Genomic DNA, 21,766 nt, shown 5'->3' on the forward strand with positions numbered 1-21,766 from the left:
CTCAGTTGGTTAAGCGTCCGACTCTTGATTTCAGCTCCAGTCATCATCTCAGGGTTTGGGATCCAAACTGACAGTGGGGAGCCTGCTTGGGATTCTCTTTCTCTGCCCCTCCCCAACCCGCACGTGTGCTCTCTCAAAATTAAAGACAAAAAACTAGGGGCGCCTGGGTGGCGCAGTCGGTTAAGCGTCCGACTTCAGCCAGGTCACGATCTCGCGGTCCGTGAGTTCGAGCCCCGCGTCAGGCTCTGGGCCGACGGCTCGGAGCCTGGAGCCTGTTTCCGATTCTGTGTCTCCCTCTCTCTCTGCCCCTCCCCCGTTCATGCTCTGTCTCTCTCTGTCCCAAAAATAAATAAAAAATGTTAAAAAAAAATTTAAAAAAAAAAAAAAAAATTAAAGACAAAAAACTTTAAAAACAAAACAAATCAATGACTACACATTTGCACTCCGTGTATATTTGGACCATTTAAATTTTTTTATTTACAGAGATCTGAATGATACCTAAATCCTTTCGAAGTGGCCTACTGCAATCATTTCAGCTACTGTAATATTTTGTAAGATTATCACATGTCACTACAAGATAGCTGCCAGAAAAAATCTCAGGACAATATGGAAAACATCATCTTGGCCACCTGGGGTTTTACATAAATAGCATTCTATAATATTATGGCATATTCTAGTTTACACAGTACTTTTAGACCCATTATTTCATTTGGGTTGATGGAAGCGGTTATCCCAAATTAACATATAAGGTAATGGAGACACAGACTGCCCTGGACCAGGGCTCTGCAGGTCACATTGTAAGAAGGAGATCGTGGTTCTTAAAGGTTTGGGTTCCGGAATGGGTTTTGAAAGAAGTCCCTCCATCATACCACCATCATACCTGGCTACCGGATCCCGAATCCTACAATATCCCAAAGGGAATGCATAAGCAGCAGGTGCCTCGTGGTCCTCCAGTCAAATTGCACTGTCCCCAGCCACTGGTTCCCATCTTTGGGGGCTGTCCTGCTTCTCGGAGATGTGTGGGGACACCGACGCATCCACTAACAAAATATTTACACGGCAAATATTTACATGATGTGCCATTCACCTTCGGAGGGACAAAAAAATGCAACTGTGAACAAGGCACTCATCTCCTGTTCTGCTAAAACCGAAATATCTCGTGGTAGAGCTGAAAACCTATCAGGCGATTTCAAGTGGGTGGCAAGTGCAGAGGTGAGTGGGCCAGGGTGCCGAAAGTCAACTGGAAGAGAGCGGCACCAACCCAGACCGGGAGCTTTGGACTAAGTGGTCTGAGTGGAGACACAAACAACAAGAAGGCATTAGTCGGCTCCAGCAGCGAGAGGGAGAGAGGGGAAGAGGGGAGCTGCACGTGCAAAGACCCTGAAGCCGAGGGGAAGCTGTGTGGTGAGTCTGAGGGGCTCAAGTTCAGCACAAGTGAATTGTGAAAGCAGAGATCCTTACCAATCACAGAAAGGGTTCTGGACTCCGCTTTGACCATGAAAGGCACCCAGGAAAGGGTTTTGATCGGAGGACTGTGGTAGAGGGACCAAGGAAACCTTTGTAGAGATCCAGTTGAATGACTCAGTCGGTTAAGTGCCAGGCTCTTGATTTCAGCTCAGGTCATGATCTCACGGTTCATGGGATTGAGCCCCACACGGGGCCTGGGAATCCTGCCTGGGATTCTCTCTCACCCTCTCTCTCTCTCTGCAACGCCCCTGCTTGCACACACGCTTTCTCTCTCAAAATAAATAAACAAAAAAAAAAAAAAAAAAAAAAAGAATGTAAACCTGTCAGACTCCCATGGGGAAGTGCCTAATTAGGCACAGGGCCTCCTGTCACTGTACCCCCCTCCGGGACATCCCCCACCCCTAGAGCCTAGTGAAGTTTGTCTTTTTTCTTACTTAATTCTCTGAATTGGATATTGCTTCCTTAAGCTATATGGATGAAAGTGTAATTCAAACAGCTTCAAGATACTGCTTTCCATCCTTCACAACACAGAATGAGAAGAAATAACGAAACACACAGATAAGCATTCAAACACGTGATACAAATCTGTGCAGTTTGTCTGAAGGGACCCTCAGAGGGTGGACATAGCCAAGGGGCAGGAGCAAAAAAGAAGGGTTTCATCTGGCACAAACACATTAACGTAAGCTGGAAAGTATTCATGAAGATGTCTTCATAGCGTCTGAAGCCTCCCTGGAAGAGAATGCCAACTTTATAATGTGGAAGCCAGTCAGATCTTCCTGGGTTTCCCCCCACCTCCCCTTTTGCTAGCTAGCATAGATATTGAATTGACTCAGCCAAGTTCAGCCCATGCAGATTACACAATCGTTCCTAAACCCATGGCAAATCCCAGTGGGGTGACATCAGGCCTCCAGAAAAACACGAGACAGACTAAAATTGTCACAATCAGGGAGAATGGATGTCTCTTCATGAAATCCACATAAGATGGCTTATTCAAATACATCATCTGCTTGGTTGTAAGACACATCTGACTCCACCACCCCAAATTCTTCATAATTGAAGTTTCTATCACTCGATGCTGTAGGACTCTTCTTCCCTTTCAAAGGCTTTCCTCCCTGCGGGTCAGACGGCTCAGACTCAAACACAGCAGAACTCACAGCGTGAGGTCCTTTGGCAAACAGAACCTCAGCCCCGTCCGGCTCAGCTGCATCTGAATGATTGGCTGGGGACAAAAGTCGGTCACTCCTTAGCCTTTTTCTTATTTCTTCTTCTTTAGTCTGAAAAAAAGAATGAAAATGAGCCCCAATAACTTCCTCCGAGTTCTCATTAATATGCCTGAAATTAACCTGTATGATTTTCCATTTCATTATTCAGTCACTTCACAAACATGTGTTGAAGAACTACATAAAATCTTGGTTTGCGAGCATAATTCGTTCCGGAAACAGGCTGGTAATCCACTTGCACATCAAAGCGAATTTCAGAACCACTGGCTCAGTTGTGATCGTGTGACGTTCAGGTACGACTCATATTGCAAGGCATGGCTTGTTTATCAAGTTAAAGTTCATTAGAGACGTTTGCTCGTCTTGCGGAACGCTGGCAGAACAAGTTACTCGCAATCCGAGGTTTGACTGCACTATTAAAGACACGCGCACACTCCCTACCCTAGTGGAGCTGAATGGGGAGTCCCTGCTCCCCGGGAGGCCAGGTAAAGGGATGGAGACAAAGACTGTCAGACCACAGCTGTGAAAGCTGCTTCCCGGCAGGATGGGGGACAGAGGGTGATGGGGACCAGGGGCGGTAATGGAACAGGTGTTGGTCTAATGGTCTGCACGGCCTCCTCTCGGCCTCTATCCTCCACCCCACGCCCCCCTCCCATCCCCACCCCACATGAAGCTTTTCTTCTTCCAAAGAAGAAAGCTCCATACTTCATTCTGAGAATTGAACAATGCTCCCTTAGGCTATTCAGATGAGACAATACTTCAGCCAGCTTCAAGATGTTGCCTCCCTCCTTCACCACACAAAGAGAATTAAAGTAAAATTAAGCATCCTGCCTAGGAAGCACAGATCACTAAGACACTGGATCTGAATCTTCAAGCTGCAGATAGGAAAGGCCTACGTGGGCTCATTTCAGCAGGTAGCACACACTGACACAAGAGCTCAGGTACCTTCTTGTGCGTCTCCACCGCTCGCACCTTCTCTTCTAGATCGTTCGTTGTGAAAGCCTTTGCTTCCTTTCTGAGCTGAAGTTTTTTCAGCCTGGCTGGAGGCTTTCTCAGAGGCCTCTCGGTCATGTTTGCCTGGAGGAAGAAAAGGGAAAAAACAACAAAAGGGAGAAACAGACATATTCACTGGTGGAGGAGAGAGACGGGAGAGGCAGAATCAACACAGTGTACATTGTCGATCCTAAATATCTGAACAGATACGTTGGCAGATTTAAAAATCACGATGTGAACGCTGGTCACCACAGAACTAATTCTTCGAAAAGAGAAAAAAAGGTCTATTAGATGCTTAGAAGGAAAGGCAGGCTCTTTCTAAAACGCATTAAAGAACGCAACAACGTTCTGGAGCTGGAAGAAGGCTCACGAGAAGAAAATGTTCTGGAGAATGAACACAGGTGGGAAAAGGTGGCAGACGAGTGATGAGTGAATGCTTAGTTCAAGGTCAAAAGTGAAACCTGATAATTTTGTAATATGCCACAGCTAGAAACGCCTTTCCCTTGGGATCGAGATCGGTTTTGAGTACTTTGGGTCTCATGCAGGAGAAAATTAACCCGAGCAGCAACCTCGGGCTGGCCTTTGCCGTCAGGACTCTGTGAATGTTTTCAGGACGGGAGGAAAAATCCCCAACTATTTCATGTGACTGACTACCCTTTCCAAAGTTCAAAGCAGCGATAATGACTTTCTGATGACAACTTCTAGTTATAAAAAAAGAAAATTGTTGTGAAGGGTTTATAAAGAAAGTTTTAATGTACATTTTTTCTTTTTAAAAATTAGTTTTCTATAACGTACATCAGCTAGGAAAAAGTAACGTGACACGTAAATAACTGCATAGTCTTCTGTTGAACCCCCTGGCCCCCAGTCCTACTCATCAGCATGAACTATGTGAAAGAATTTGGTATGTGTGTTTCCAGGCATTCTCTACGCACATATATTTATGGACCTATGTATGTGCAGTACAACTGTAATGCTAAACCAGACGTAAATGAAATGATACCCTCTACAGGCTGTGCAGTTTGCCTTCTTTACTTAATTTGCTATGGACATCTTTCTAGTTCTATGACATCTTTCCAGTTCATGATAAAGTAAACTGATTGTTCCAGGTAATTTCTCCAAAGACTTTTAAAGGCAAAGGAGCCACTGATATCCATTGTAATATCTGAAAGAGTCTCTTTACGCTACAAGCCTGCTGGTCCCGAGAAAACACACCAGAGAGGCAGTTTAGCATGTTAGAAAAAGATGCCAGGTCACGACTCAGACAGACCTCGGTCTGAGTCCTGACTTGGCCAAGGTGTGCTTTGCGTGAGTTCTTAAGCTCTGTGAACTCGCTTTTGTCACTTAAACGGTGGGTTTAATGATACTTATTTCACAGGATTTTCTTTCTTTTTTTTTTTTTTAATGTTTATTTATTTTTGAGAGAGAGAGAGACAGAGCATGAATGGGGGAGGGGCAGAGAGAGAGGGAGACACAGGATCGGAAGCAGGCTCCAGGCTCCGAGCCATCAGCCCAGAGCCCGATGCGGGGCTCGAACTCACGGACCGCGAGATCGTGACCTGAGCTGAAGTCGGACGCTCAACGGACAGAGCCACCCAGGCGCCCCAGGATTTTCTTTTTTAAGGGACTGTACAGTAATAACTCAGGAAATGGTAATTACATTTCATTCAATGAAAGGAGTGACTGTTTTAATGAAGTTTTAAATTTTAATTGCAGTAGAGTTAACATACAGTGTAATATTCCTTCCAGGTGTACAATATAGTGATTCAACCATTCCTTACATCACCTGGTGCTCATCACAAGTGCCCTCCTTAATCCCCATCACCTGTTTTTCCCATCCCCTCCCCTCCCTTCTGGTAACCATCAGTTTGTTCTCTATAGTTAAGAGTGTTTCTTGGCTTCTCTCTCTCTTTCCCCTTGCACGTCTGTTTCGTTTCTTAAATTCCACACATGAGTAAAATCGTATGGTATTTGTCTTCCTCTGACTGACTTGTTTTGCGTAGTATTATATACTCTCTATTTCCAACCATGTCATTGTAAATGGCAAGATTTCATTCTTTTTTATGGCTGTATAATATTCCATATGTAACAATCCATCTATATATATATAATATTATATACCCTACCACTTTTTTTTTTTAAAGGGAATTTTTAAAAAAAAATTTTTTTAACGTTTATTTATTTTTGAGACAGAGAGAGACAGAGCATGAACGGGGGAGGGGCAGAGAGAGAAGGAGACACAGAATCGGAAGCAGGCTCCAGGCTCCGAGCCATCAGCCCAGAGCCCAATGCGGGGCTCGAACTCACGGACCTCGAGATCGTGACCTGAGCTGAAGTCGGACGCTTAACCGACTGAGCCACCCAGGCGCCCCTACCCTACCACTTTTTTATCCGTTCATCCATCAATGGACACTTGGTCTGCTTCCATAGTTTGGCTATTGTAGATAAAGCTGCTATAAACATAGGGGTGCATGGATCTCTTTGAATTAGTGTTTTAGCATTCTTTGAGTAAATACCCAGCAGTGTGATTACTGGATCATAGGGTAGTTCTATTTTTAACTTTTGGAGGAATCTCCATACAGCTTTCCCCAGTGGCTGCACCAGTTTGCATTCCCACCAATGGTGCAGGAGGGTTCCTTTTTCTCCACATCCTCACCAACACTTGTGGTTCCTTGTGTTTTTTTTATTTTTTTTTTATTTTTATTTTTATTTTTTTAATTTTTTTTTTTCCCAACGTTTTTTATTTATTTTTGGGACAGAGAGAGACAGACAGAACATGAACGGGGGAGGGGCAGAGAGAGGGAGACACAGAATCGGAAACAGGCTCCAGGCTCCGAGCCATCAGCCCAGAGCCCGACGCGGGGCTCAAACTCACGGACCGCGAGATCGTGACCTGGCTGAAGTCGGACGCTTAACCGACTGCGCCACCCAGGCGCCCCCCTTGTGTTTTTTATTGTAGCCATTCTGACAGGTTTGAGGTGATAGTTCATTGTGGTTTTGATCTGTATTTCCCTGATGATCAGTTATGTTGAGCATCTTATCATGTGTCTGTTGGCCATCTGGATGTCTTTTTTTGGAGAAATGTCTGTGAATGTCTTCAAGCAGTGATTTTTTTTTCTTTTCTTTTTTAATGTTTATTTATTTATTTATTTATTTTATTTTATTTTTAAAAAATTTTTTTTTTCAATGTTTTTTATTTATTTTTGGGACAGAGAGACACAGAGCATGAACGGGGGAGGGGCAGAGAGAGAGGGAGACACAGAATTGGAAACAGGCTCCAGGCTCCGAGCTGTCAGCACAGAGCCCGACGCGGGGCTCGAACTCACAGACGCGAGATCGTGACCTGGCTGAAGTCGGCCGCTCAACCGACTGCGCCACCCAGGCGCCCCAATGTTTATTTATTTTTGAGAGAGAGACAGAGCACGAGCTGGGGAGGGGCAGAGAGAGAGAGAGACAGGGAGACACAGAATCCGAAGCAGGCTCCAGGCTCTGAGCTGTCAGCACAGAGCCCAATGTGGGGCTCGAACTCATGAACCACGAGATCGTGGCCTGAGCTGAAGTCAGACACTTAACCAACTGAGCCACGCAGGTGTCCCCAAGCAGTGACTTTTTTCAATGACAGCACACAGAATCATCACCAAGATAGAGTATTTGTCCTGAAGGGCAGGAATGGGCCAGCAGGCGGCCTGGGCTTTAATCCGGGTCGACTTCTAATACCCATGGTGTCCCCTGAGGCAAGACACCTCTACTCTTCGGACTTCATGTTCTTACATGTAAAAATAGTGAGGGGGCTGAGAACCGCTAAGGTTCCCTCCAGGTTTAAGAACTATGCTTCTCAGAAAGCCGTTTAGAGGGAACCATTTGTTGAAGCTTTGGCTCACTTACAGCCATCAGACAGTTTTATGTGGTGAGAAGTTTTTCACTACACGAAAACTGTGGAATGTCTGTCAAAGCAAGTTCCCCTTCCCCCATCACTGTATTATTTATATGACAATTGGCTGTTAGGCTCCCTCCTGGCAAAAGCCATTTGCTGCAAAGAGGGACGTACTTGCTGGAGTGGCTCAACTAAAGATACTGTGAAATTAGTATGAAAACAGTTTTTTAGGGAAGTTCACTCACAGAAGGCTAAAAACGTGAAATGGTAATCCCAGATTCAGTGAAGAAAGGCTCCATGAGGCTTGACACAGGAGTCTGAATCTTAACTAGAGGAGTAGGTGAGTGGTTCTGAGAGACTTGGGATTTCTGGTCTGGGTGGACTCTTCCTGTGGCTTTAGCTCAAAATGATGCCTAGGAAATCAAGTACTTCCTCCTGCTTCCGGAAGTTAATCCAACCTGGGCAACCCTCATCCTTTCCCGAGTTTGACATTTGAAGTAAAAGCCTTGGAAGCCCCGAGGGAAAACATCTGTACTCTATCCCACTGGATTTTATAAAGTCAGGAGTTACCAACTGTTGGCACTTAAAAATACCAATAATTGCATGATGCTTAGAGAGGGTGCTCCCTATAAAAACCCTAAACCTGTGGAAGTTACTAGTTAAATTATTTCCTTTAAGAATACCATCCGAAGACTATCCCAACCCAAAGATGCTGTGATGAAGTTTGGATCTTGTTTCCAGCTAACGTGGCTTGTATATATTACTTCCTGTGGCCACCATGTAGCCCTCGGAGTTTCCCTAATTAGCTGTTGATCCACAGGTAAACCTACTGTGGCTATGTTCCCTCCCCAAAGTCTTGTGCATAGAACGGGTCAAAGCTTCCAGGAGACCTGCCATTCTTGCTCTAGCCCCGTGAGACCTCCCAGCAAGGTCACAGCATCAGCTGACGTTAGTCTTACCCGGCCCACTTCCTCCTCCCTAAAAAACTCCCCGTGAGGTTCAACGAGTAATGGTAGGGACTCTGGTGCAAGAGAGACGAACTCCCTAATTGCACTGAAGGTTACCAAGGGCAAAAGTTGCCCAGAGAAGGGGATACAGTTTGGCCAGAGACAGAATGAGTCAACGGAGAAGTCGGAGTCTTGTGTATGGAGGCTAAGGGGCAGGGAAAAAACGAGTCTGGGATAAAAGACACCTCAAGTGGATAATACCAATGTGGATAAATGAGAGCCAATTACACTTCTTGTAGAGATCTGTACCAATCCAGACACACAGCGACGTGTGCATATAAAGTCCATACACATTTATGATACAGCCACTTAGGTCTCTTTAGAATATTTAAAAATATACTAAACAATTCATTTAGTCTGATACTTAGGTTAATATTATATCATTATATATTATAATTAATTATATCAATCTAATTCTTTCTGAGTTACTCAGAGTAAATTCTATTAGTATGACTCTGTTTGAAATCATGTTACCCCAGGGGCACTGTGAAATTGTTGTAGTACTTGCCAAGAAACAAATGATAACAATTAAGAAAAAAGACGAATGGGGGCCTGTGGATAGATACTTCCCTGGACCTCCAGGGAGAGGCTGACCCACAGGGGGGTCCCCCAATTCAGCAGATGAATGGAGGACCTCACTTTTCAGCATCCTATCTTATTTTTCACTCTACATGAGAACTAAATTAAAGAAGGGGACAGATCTGGGGCGCCTGGGTGGCTCTGTCGGTTAATTGTCTGATTTTCGCTCAGGTCATGATCTCACCATTTGTGAGTATGAGCCCCGCATCGGGCTTAGCACTGCAGAGGCTGCGAAGGTGGAGCCTGCTTGGGATTCTCTCTCTCTTCCTCTCTCTCTGCCCCTCCCCTCCTCTCTCTCTCTCTCTCAAAACAAATAAACTTAAAAAAAAAAAAAGAAGAAGGGGACAGATCTAACATTCCCTGGTATTTATACTAATGGTATATGTTAGAAGTCTTGTTTTTAAAGTATTCTCACATTTATTGTTCTATTTTTCCCCCATAATATTTGATTTAAAAGATTTTGGGGGACCAATGAAGAAACCGTGTTACATGGCTTCATCACATTGTATAACTGCTGCCATTACTAACATCCCTTTGGTTTGCATTTTTAGCCAATTTTATCATCTGTTGTTTTTTTCTAAAAAATATTATTAAATATTGGATAGGAAAAGCATTAACTATCCAATAATGCTTCCGTTCTTAGTATGTTCCCTTTTCAGTATTCACTACTCATCTTTTCACATTGGCTCAAAACTTTTGCCAAAATATGAAGGCACCTGGTGTCTGATATATGCATGTTCTCAGCTACAGCTGAACCGTAAGAGACTTTACCTGTGACGCTAAGCAATTTTACCTCTCCCTCATTTCCCTGTGTTCCTGGGGATACTCTTTGTCCTCTGCCTGGAAGTATGTTACGTTTTTCAGGAATCTTTTAGAATTCTTAACACAATGGGGGATTTCATTTCAAAAGATTTAACACTTTCCAGCTTTATAATGAATTTGAGGGCTTTGTGTATGTTGGTAGAAAAGTCAGGGCAGTGATTCTTGGCCTGGGCTGCCCACTAGAATAACTTGGGAGCTTTCGAAAGCACTGCGGCCAGAGCCCATCCTCAGCCACTGGTCCCAGGGGGGCCCAGGCACTGGGATTTTCTTTTTTTTAAACATATTTTTTTAAATGTTTATTTAATTTTGAGAGAGGGAGAGAGACAGAACTCGAGGGAGGGAGGGGTAGAGAGAGGGAGACACAGAATCCAAAGCAGGCTCCAGGCTCTGAGCTGTCAAGACAGAACCCAATGTGGGGCTCGAACCCACGAACCGTGAGATTGTTACCTTGAGCCGAGGTGGGACGCTCAACCAACTGAGCCACCTAGGCACCCTGCGAATCCCAAGGAGGCTCCTCACTGTCAGCACAGAGCCCCATGTGGGGCTCAAACTCACAAACTGTGAGATCACGACCTGAGCCAAAACCAAGAGTCGGATGCTTGACCGACTGAGCCACCAAGGCGCCCCTGGGGTTTTCGAAAGCTTCCTGGGTGATTCGAATGTGCAGCCAGGTTAAGGACCACTGCTCTAGGTGATAAAACATACAGCCGTGTGTTACTGCGTTGGCTTTTTGCAAATCTAGATTATGCTGGGACATCGTGGCCCAAGTGCGGAGCAAAAAGCAAAAAACAAAAGCAAAGAGCTGTGTTATTCTTACCTACCTCTGTGGTCCTGTCACATTGAAATCCTTTTGAGAACAGTCCAACTAGGCTCCTGACAACTGTTCCATTTCTGCAGAATATGAACACACTCATCATCTTTGGTTCACTTAATGATGGTATTGAACGTCAAGCCTGTAGTTTCGTTTTTTACATAGATACATTTCTTTCACGGGGTGGCTTATGTTAATTCACCTTGTCGTGCCCTTGTAAGGTCTCAGTCTGGACTCCATCTCTGGCGTCTGAATCACTGGGGAATATTTTAATGCTATTCCCGTTGCGGTTAGCATCAATTTTCTATAGCATTTCCCTGAAGAAGGCATCGCTTAGCGACTAAAAGTTTCCACAATTTATCCTCCTCCAAATTGTTCTCTTGTCTTTCTTCTTTTGACACACCTTCCTTTTTTCTGACCCCCAGAGACTCACCTATGGCTGGAAAAGAATCTCTCCCCCGCCTTTTCCGTGTTAAAGACGCATCTTCTAGTACTTTGAAATAAGATACTGTACTCTAAAGTGCCATGCATCTCGCAGATGTGAACTGTCATTATATTGATATTATCTTTTCCACTATATAATCTATTTTTACCTTCCCCTGTCCCCGACACCCTCTGATTATTCGCAGCCTGATAACATCATTCGTGAGGTTTAGCGATTTCCTCTCTTTTCCCCAAATACCTTCTGCAGGATGTATTTTCTTCTTCAAGAGAAAATGCCACTTTGGTTTTTATTCATGAGTCTTAAGCAATTCCTACACGCAGAGAAGGAAATTACCTTTGTTCAAACACTTAAGTGACTTGGTCTAGGTGGCATACTTGATTTAAATAATGTGTCTATTTGTCCGCAGTTGATTGTTTTCCCTACAAGACAAGGATGGGCGACCATTGAGGAGCCTTCAATGGTATTTCTGGTCCCCATTTCCATCCTTTCTGTGTCTTTCTTGTCTTTCCCACTCATCTCTCCCTAGGCTTCTTTTCTCTGTTAATTCTTCTTTCCACCTTCGTTAGGCGATGGGGTTGCTTGGGAGCTTTGTTAACAAATGAACACTCGAGAAAGCAGAACAAACAACACCTGCCATCGTCTTTACAGGTTTAGACAGAACTTATTAAAAAATTAAGGACTTGGGGCGCCTGGGTGGCTCAGTCGGTTGAGCATCCGACTTCAGCTCAGGTCACGATCTCAGGGTCCGCGAGTTCGAGCCCCGCGTCGGGCTCTGGGCTGATGGCTCAGAGCCTGGAGCCTGCTTCCGATCATGTGTCTCCCTCTCTCTCTGCCCCTCCCTCGTTCATGCTGTGTCTCTCTCTGTCTCAAAAAATAAATAAACGTTAAAAAAAAAATTAAAAAAAAAATTAAGGACTCAAGACTTCAGCCACAACCAGTTAAAATCAGAGTGAAAATTCTGCTCACGCTAAGGAAACACTACAACCGATTAGTCAAGATGAATCAACAAAGAAAAAGAAGAGTGTGAGGAGTTTTATGACCGTATTCATTTTTTCCTGTTTGACCTTAGGGTCAATATCAAAATGTGTACATATAGGTGCATATATAAATGTGTAAGCATATCTGTCTTAGCTTTGGCATTTAGGCCTATTTTTTATTAGATAAATCAGAGTTCAGTTTTATATTCACAATACCTAGTCCACAGGCAATGCTTAATAAAAATTCTTCAAAGAACGAAGGCGTGTTATTCAATGGGCTTGCTGTCCCTCAATTTCAGTAAGACCGAAGATAGGTTTTACTGGATTCCTTTATCATCAGTGATTAGGGCAGTTGCTGGATGCCTGGCTGGCTCAGTCCATAGACTGTGCGGCCCTTACTCTCAGGGTCGTGGGCTTGAGCCGCACGTTAGGAGTAGAGATTGCTTAAATAAATAAACTTCTCTTTTGTAAAATTTTCTATGAATTTATTTATTTATTTTTTAAATTTACATCCAAGTTAGTTAGCAAATAAATAAGCTTAAAAAAAAATGATTAGGGCCATTCCCGAGTCCGTGGAAAAGGATGATGTGGAGATGGGTGAAAGAATTGATGGGAGAGACACCTGGCTTAGATAAATGCTATAATCTGCATTGTGACTTTGGAAATTGTAACTCATGATCAATCATATTCTATTAATATTTTAGACTATTACTATCACTTTCAAACTAAACTATAACTATTAGCTTATAGCTAATGTTTAATTAAGGAATACTTGCCATGACATCATAAGATTCTCCATTTCTAAGTACTTTGCTGTGGCTTTGTATTATTCCTTGACCAATTAATTCCTCCAGGATGTCTGATGACTTTTGTCGCTCTCGGGTCTCGGGGGCTTGGGGGTTATGGATTAATCCACCGGTCACTAGGTCTTCCGAAGGAAAAGAAAAAAGAAATAGGAATTTAAGCATGAACATTTTATCAATCGGATGCTAAATGGATGCCTTATAAATCATGCCGCTTCATTAAATCTTGGGTGAACACTCTTACCTACATATCTGTTTCTATTATAAATCTTTGAATCCTTTGAAGTTGAAAGTCTTCATGTTCTTTTAGAGGATACACATCACCATAATATACGGTTTGCTTAGCAAGCCCCATATTAACATAACAAAAAGTCTTTCATGTGCTGCTATGTACTACTTTTTTTGTTGTAACAACACTTATACACTGGGGTAGGACTACATGGGTTCTCGACACTAATTACCAAGCTAGAGCACAGCAAGGAAGGAGATCTTCTTTCAGTGACTCTTGTGAGTTGCAGTTTGGTGTCTATGCTTTGTATACAAAGGATAAACAGTGCGATGTTGCCAAGAGACTTCTAGTTCCGCAACCTTGAGCTTACAATTATGCCATCTGCTAAATCTATGTAAGTAAAAGTAATGCCTTTCTGAAAAGAGTCTTTGAACCAAATCAGAACTGAAGTGAAGTGATGTCAGCTAAATTTTTATTAATGATTCTAAAAATGGCACCGAAACGGTGTCTCCGGGAGCCTTTATAAACTGCACTAATGAGAGAGATCCCATCCCCCCATTACAAATCGCCCAGTGCTCCAAATAAGCAAGCATCTGTTTTTCCGGACTCACATCATGAAATAAAGGTGCAATCAGTCTTCAGAAATGAGCTATTTTCTATTTTGTAACCATCATGAAGTGCTCACTGTAACCCCGTTGATTCCGTCTAGTGGACGGAGTCTTTTAATGAAAAATTCTAACCTCACTGGTTAACAAAGACAGTTTTTGTGAATTTGCAGTGGGAAGAGAGAAAAAATGCACACATACACACGAGCCAGATGTCTCTTACTTCAGAATATTTGCCTTCTTGTTACGAGAGACTTCTCTAATTGACCACTGCGGGTAACTTCAACAAATTGCCTATAATCTCATTTCTTGTCCAGTGTTGTGTCTTCCTTCTACCTTCACATGTGTCTGGAATAGACTCGATTCCCACTGTAAAGAGCTATATACAGATTTTGGTACAGAGTGGTAAAGCATGTCTTTGAAGTATGTAATCTAGAAGCTTGAAACCACAGAGAAAAGTTAAAGCTAGAGGTAAAGAATTAGATGGATTTTTTTTTTAGAAGGTGGATTTACCTGGAAGGGCCAAAATAATAACAATTACTATTTACTGAGCATTTATGCGCCTGGCACCATATTAGGTACTTTATATACTTTATAACACTGTGAATTCTGTGAGAGAGATACTGTTATCCTTATTGTACAAATAAACTATGAGAGAGGCGAATTAACTTGCTTAAGGTGACATGGGTAGGAAGAGAATCAACTAGGGTTTGAACTCAAGAATATCCGACTTCCACATCTGTGTTCTCTGCCACCCTCCCCCCCCCCCCCCGACTCCTTTCCCAAGGTCATGGAAGGAGGTCCACTGCATGATCCATTATTTTTCTGAATCCACCAAAGTATTTGGCTTGACATTGACAGTCACTAGCCTACAAAGAGAACCCTGAGCTATCATGGTCATTTCAACTAGTTCTCATGATTTCTTGGGATGCTGAAGACGATTGGGGAAGTGTGTGAAAATGACATTATGCTTTTTTCTGATCATGAAAGTGATACATGGTTACATAGTAAACTTGGATAGAAAAGAACGAAAAAAGAAAAGAAAAATGCCCATACTCTTAGCATTTAGAGACCACCACTGTTAATATATCAAATTTTACTTTTAAAATTCAGACACCATACTGAACATAGTTATGTTTCCTATGCAGTCAACATATACACTAGCATTTTTTCACGAGATCGGAAACTCTTCATAAGCGTGTCAAAAGCGAAGTCATACGAGAAAATGTAGGTGAATTCATCTTAAACTCTGGTGTAGGAAAAAACTTTCTAAACATGACTCAAAATCCAGATTCAATAAAAGAAAAGATTGAGAAATCTTTGATGTTAACTACATTAAAAAGTGTTTGCAAGGAAAAAAAAGCAATAAATGTCAAATATAGATACCATGTAGCTTGTGATTTGATGTACAAATGGGGTACAATGTCATTTTTGGTATTTTTGCTAAAAATGCATAACCTGAAGTTAATCATGGGGAATTCTCAAACACAAACTGAGGAACTTTCTACAAAATCAATGGCTTATATCTCCAAAATATCAATCCGATAAAAGACGAAGAAAACTTGTGGGACTGGCTCTGGATTAAAGGAGAAAAACACATTATGTCTAAATTAAACGTGTGATTCTGGATTAGATCTTGAACCAGAAATTTATTTACAAAGGACATCTGTGAGACAATTGATAAAATTTGAATATGCAGATGAGACAATGTACTGCGTAAGGGGTAATTTGCTGATTGTGATCCCTGTACCGTGATTATGCAAAGAATATCCTTGTTTTAGGAAACACATATTGTGCTTAGGAGTAAAGTGTCATTATGTCTGCGATTTGCTCTTAGAAACAATCTAGGGGTGGGTGTGTGTGTGTGTGTGTGTGTGTGTAAGAGAGAGAGTGTGTATGTGTGTTTACGTGAGAGAAAGAGTGTGTGTGAGAGAGAGTGTGCCAGAGAGGGTGTGTGAGTGTGTGTGAGAGAAAGAGTGTGTGTGACAGACAGAGACAGAGAGCATGTGTGAGAGTGTGTGTGAGAGTATGTGAGTGTGTGTGTGTGTGGGGGGGACCATGATATGTGCAATTGTATCACATACAAATGTGGTATAACGTTAGCATCTGGGAAATCCGGGGGAAAGAATATAGGCGTTCTTTGTTTTTGCAACTTTACTTATATCTGAAATTATTTAAAATAAGTTTTTTTTTAAGAAGAAAGTAACTTGAGAAGTGTTAGAGTGAAACCTGAAGTTTTATCTTTTTTTTTTTAAACAATTGTTTTTAATGTTTTATTTATTTTTGAGACAGAGAGAGAGCATGAACGGGGGAGGGTCAAAGAGAGGGAGACACAGAACCTGAAACAGGCTCCAGGCTCTGAGCTGTCAGCACAGAGCCCAACACGGGGCTTGAACTCACTGACCGCAAGATCATGACCTGAGCCGAAGTCGGCCGCTTAACCGACTGAGCCACCTAGGCGCCCCGAAACCTGAAGTTTTAAACGACTGTGTTCTGTAGCTGGGCAGGGCAAGGATGCAGAAAGGACACAGGAGGAACAGGACAGAGGACAAATCTAAGCCTCAGGGCATTGGTTCAGCACTCTGGGGCAAGGTCTTTTCTGGAAACTAACTGACAACACATTTGGGGAACACTGCTTTGCTGGTTCACTCCCTCCCCAGGCTCGTGTCTCTTGGCTCCACCCTGCTGGTTGGACTGACGGAGGGTGCACCCAGGTGTTCCCTCCCGCCCGACAGTCTGCGGTCTGCTAGGGCCACAGACATTGAGCATTCATGGCACTCCCGTCCACAGAATCATCAGAGAGAGGCACACAGAGGGAGGAGAGGCGCCCCGCTCTGTCCCCAGCCTCCTACCTCGTTCTCTGACCTCACGAAGACCTCACATCAGAAGCACAAGACGAAGGCTAATAGGAAAACTATCACAACTAGACTGTGCCGTCCAAGTCCAAGGAAAAGAATCTCACTTACTAACCCATCTCTTTTCCAGCTCTAACTTGTAGCTAGGGAAGAAATGACGGCCGCGAGGAATGACACACGAGGCTTCCCCCCAAATAAAACAGAACACTTTCGCTCGAGTTCTGTTGAACTCAATTGGTTTCAGGGGCTGATGAAGTATAAACGGGAGCTCTCAAATCAACACCGGGGGGGGTGGGTAACTCAAGCAAAGCGGAAACAACGGTAGGAAAAATCAAAATGGTTTCCAAGGAGCACATCAGGTCATGATTACTTCTTTTATGATTTTGAAAGCTGTTTGTTTTGTACGTTCGCTGATGCTTTGGATGGGAGACACAGGGGAAACAGTTTGACATAGGTTTTATTTATTTTTTCAAATATAGAACGTTCTCTTGGAAAGATGTTAACAGGAGTGGAAGTTTACAGGAATTTAACCAGAGCCTGTGTGACTCCTCCTAAGGCCTGTTCCCAACCACCAGTAAGGGCTCTTAGTTAAAAAAAGGGGGGGGTGGGAGGGAGAGAAAAAAAAAAGTAAGATAGTTTTAATTACTTGATCTACAAGAAGAGTCATGGTTAGCATTATGTACGCACACAACGAAGGCTTAAGGCTACATCCTAATGTCTCAGAAATGGGGATTTTGCTATTTGGAGCACTGCCTCGCCCACAAAACTGTGATAAAGGGGTTGCTAGCATACATCATACTTTATATAATGTATATATGTGTTTTTAAAAAATATTTATTTATTTTGAGAGAGAACGAGCACACGTGGGGGAGGGGCAGATGGATAAGGAGACCGAGAATCCCAAGCAGGCTCCCCACTGTCAGTGCAAAGCCTAATGTGGGGCTCGAACTCATGAACTGTGAGATCATGACCTGCGTGTAAATCAAGAGTCAGACGCTTAACTTACTGAGCCCCCCAGGCGCCCCTACATTTTAGAATATATGTAGACAGATAGTGTTTTGTAGAGATTAATATACATGGGGGCTGTTACCTGAATTTATTCCTCTGTTTCTTTCACTAAGAAATGGGGGACTTTCTGTTGTGGTTCCAGGTAAACTTCCCAACCGAGCCTGTATTTCCAGGCCCTCAGGGCTGCTCAAAGGGTCCTTGGGTAATTCAGCTCCAATCTGGGGCCCGCGGTTCTCCCCGGAATAAGTCACACCGACATCAGCCTGTGAAGAGGGAACGGCTCCATGAGAGTCAAGATTTCTTAGAAAACAGTTTCTTGGAAAATGAAAACAATGTCACAAGGTCTGCTTGGCAATTATTTAGCCTACGAGTATCTGCAGTAGGCTGATTAGCCCCAGCCACCTGTACATGTTACCACGCATGCAGATATCCTTAATTTTTTAAATGTGTGTTTATTTTTGAGATAGAGACAGAGCATGAGCAGGGGAGGGGCAGAGAGAGAGGGAGACACAGAATCCGAAGCAGGCTCCAGGCTCTGAGTTGTCAGCACAGAGCCCGACGCAGGGCCCGAACCCACAAACCGCGAGATCATGATCTGAGCCGAAGTCGGACGCTCAACTGACTGAGCCACCCAGGCGCCCCAGTGTGTGTTTATTTTTGAGAGAGAGAGAGAGAGACAGACAGAGAGACAGAGGGTGAGTGGGGGAGGGGCAGAGAGAGGAGGAGACAGAATCTGAAGCAGGCTCCAGGCTCTGAGCCATCGGCACAGAGCCCGGCGCGGGGCTCAAACCCAGGAGCCGTGAGATCATGACTTGAGCCAAAGTCTGATGCTTAAATGAATTGCCCAGCTGCCCCCAGATATGATTAATTTAAGGACCTTGAGATGGCATGATTATTCTGGATGATCCAGGTGACCTACGTGTAACCATGATTGTCCTTAAAAGATGGAGGCGGGGGGAGATGTGGCTACAGACGTGGAGAAGGTGATGTGCCAGGGAAGCAGAGACACATTCGAGCAGATGAGGGAGGGTCACCAGCCAAGGAATGAAAGAATGTAGCTCTAGAAGTCAGGATGGGCAAGGAAAGGGATTCTTTCCCCAAAGCTCATTCCTGAAGGCAACCCACCAACTTTATCCCCAGCGCAGCTGACTGTAGCCCAGTGGAACTGATTCTGGACTTCAAACCCCCAGAACTGGAGGAGGATAAAATTGTGTGGTAGTGAGCCACCAAATTTGTGATCATTTGTTATAGCAGCAATAAAAGTTAATATATTATCTACTAGGAATCTATCAGGTACAAGCTACTATGCTGAGCACCCCGGAGGATGCCAAGCTGAACATGTTCATCAAGTGTGAAGAGTAAAGATACTGCTGTGTAAAAATTTTTTTTGTCTTTTGTGTGAGAGAGAGAGAGAGTGGGGGAGGGGCAGAGAGAGAATCCCAAGCAGGCTCCGCGCTGTCGGCACAGAGCCTGACGTGGGGCTCGAACCCACGAACTATGAGATCATGACCTGAGCCAAAACAAAGAGTCAGTCGCTTAACCAACGGAGCCACCCAGGCTCCCCTAAAAAAGTTTTCTTTAAATGAAACTGTCTTTATTGCTTATGCTGATTAAAGAAGCAATAGAGACTCATTGAAGAAATAAATAACATAAAAGGAAACTGTTGATCAGTTTTGTGTCAACTAAGCTATGGTATTGTTATCCAATCAAACGTGAATCTAATCATTGCCGTGAAGGTATTTGGTAGATGTGGTTCAGGTCTACAATCTGTTGACTTTAAGTAAAAGAGATTATGCTCGATAATCTGGATGGGCCTCATCCAATCAATTGAAGGCCTTAAGAGTACAATTGATGTTTCCCTGAGGAAGAAGTTTTTTCTGTGGACTGTACCTTCAGCTCCAGTAGGGTCCTTTCTGACCACCTGTGCTATCGTGTGAATTGTGGACTTGGCTAGCCAGCTCCCATAACTGCATAAGCCAATTCCTTGTAATACATCTATCTATCTATCTATCTATCTATCTATCAATCTACCTCTCCATCCATCTGTCCATCTGTCCATCCATCCAGTCAACCATTATACTGGTTCTATTCTTTTGGTAGAACCCTGAATAATACAGGAACATGGTAAAAAATAAGTACCATAGTCTACGCTAATAACATCTTAGTATATTACTTCTTAGATGTGTTTGCTCAAAGAAATATAATCTTTAAAAACAAATTGGAATTGGCTAATTAGCACATGAAAAGACGCTCAATATCATTAGACATTAAGAAAATGCAAATCAAAACCAGAATGAGATACGACCTCGCATTCATCAGGATGACTATAATGAAAAAAAACACACACACACAGGAAGTGTGAGCGGGGGTGTGGAGACATCGGAGCCCTCGTACAGTGGAGCGGGAATGTAAAATGGTACAGCCACTTTGGAAAACAGTCTGAGAATTTCTAAAAAAAAATCAAACAGAGCGATAGCATATGACCCCCAAATTCCACTTCTAGGTATATACGCCCACACAAAATGAAAGCATACATCCACACAAAAGCTTGCACGCAAATGTTCAGAATTAACATTCAAAATATCTAAAAAGTAGAAACAACCCAGACACCCATCAACTGATGAATGGATAAATAAAATGTGATGTGTCCAGACCAGGAAATTTTATCTGGCAATAAGAAGAAAGAAAGTACTATTGCATGCTGCTCAGAGATGACGTTTAACAACATTCTGCTGAGTCAAAGAAGCCAGGCGCGGAGACTGTTCCAGTTACCAAACACTCAGAATAGGCAAATTAATAGAAACGGAGTGTAGATTTAGTGGTTGCTTAGGAAGTAGGGGTTGGCCGCTAATGGGTAGTGGTTTCTTTTGTGGGTGGGATAAAAATGTTCTATTAGATTAGATTGTGGTGACAACTGTGAATTGTATAATATGTGGATTATATTTTAAGAAAGCTATATATAAATAATATACATCAAGTTCTATATTAAATGGTATTTAATATTTCCATAACCTGTTTTTTCCATTAAGGATATGTCAGGGATATTTGCTTACGTCAATATATATATAGGTCTACCTCATTCTAGTTAACAGTGGGGAGTAGTCATTTATTTGATGACTGTGGTGTAGTCTATTATACAACATACTATAATTTATTCAACCAATTCCTACTGACGACCATCTTGGTTGTTTCTATATATGCTTCTATATGTGTTTCTGTATATGTCTGCAATATAATGAACTATGCTGGCATAATATATGTGCATATATATATCAGTGTGAATTCACCCCATCATTCCATGAGAATAAATCCCTACATCTAAAGATGTACACATTTTCTATTAATATGTGTTTCCAGAGGGTTCTCCATAAATCTTGCACTGGCTTACAATCCCACCCCTTCCTTTTATGAATCTCTATTCTTCCATACCAGTTCCACTGATTGTAAATACGTCAATACACTGTAAAAAGGGTCCATGTGTGATTTAGTAAACCACTGACTCCAAAATGCTGGCCCATGTCAAATTTTTCATAGTCCCCCAGCAAAAGAAGAAAAATAAGAAAAATGGAGTGAGTGTTCCAAAAAGTTAAATTAGTTCAATTTAAAGAGTTGGCATTTATTGGAGAGGCAGCGTGTTCTAAATATTGGTACATTCAGGAAAAGTTTTCTCCAATCCTCGCCAACTCCCCTGCCCCCTTTCTCCTAGTGCTGGCCTTTCCTTCCTTGATTGGGTTGATCAGCCAACCTCTTCTCCATCACACATACCAGTGAAGCCCCCTCAGTGTCCCCAGGAGACCTAAGCACATAAGCAACTTCTACAGAGTTTCGCCTTCCGGTTATTCTTCTCATGTCTATTGATTTCATGTTTGTTGGTCCAAGGGGTGCTTTTCTTCTCCCCTGAGTATTGGAAGGTCCCCAGGACTGTACCTCCAAGGCCCCACGGTTTCCAGTAATTCCCTGGTACACTCGTACCAGATTGTAGCTTCTTGGGGCAGCAGAAGGGGTCCAAGAAGATGCTTGAATTGGCTCTTGATGAATGAGCTTCCAGTGGGCAAGGAGAAATTGTCATTGTAGACA

The 21,766-nt window shown here is 43.0% G+C and overlaps 1 protein-coding gene across 1 annotated transcript in view; it reads right to left on the reverse strand.

Annotated features, from left to right (window-relative positions):
* Positions 1 to 445: 445 nt before the first annotated feature.
* The window catches only part of STMND1 (stathmin domain containing 1), a 29,841-nt gene continuing 8,520 nt past the window's right edge, over positions 446 to 21,766 (reverse strand). The window contains exons 2-5 of the mRNA XM_058732926.1: positions 17,772 to 17,952; positions 12,966 to 13,117; positions 3,630 to 3,761; positions 446 to 2,741 (exon numbers count right to left, since the gene is read on the reverse strand). Coding sequence (XP_058588909.1) covers positions 2,454 to 2,741; positions 3,630 to 3,761; positions 12,966 to 13,117; positions 17,772 to 17,952 — 753 coding nt within the window. The 3' untranslated portion in view covers positions 446 to 2,453. The remainder of the gene's footprint in view (positions 2,742 to 3,629; positions 3,762 to 12,965; positions 13,118 to 17,771; positions 17,953 to 21,766) is intronic.

Source organism: Neofelis nebulosa, chromosome 6 (genome assembly GCF_028018385.1).
Source record: "Neofelis nebulosa isolate mNeoNeb1 chromosome 6, mNeoNeb1.pri, whole genome shotgun sequence".
NCBI classification, from domain to species: Eukaryota; Metazoa; Chordata; class Mammalia; order Carnivora; family Felidae; genus Neofelis; species Neofelis nebulosa.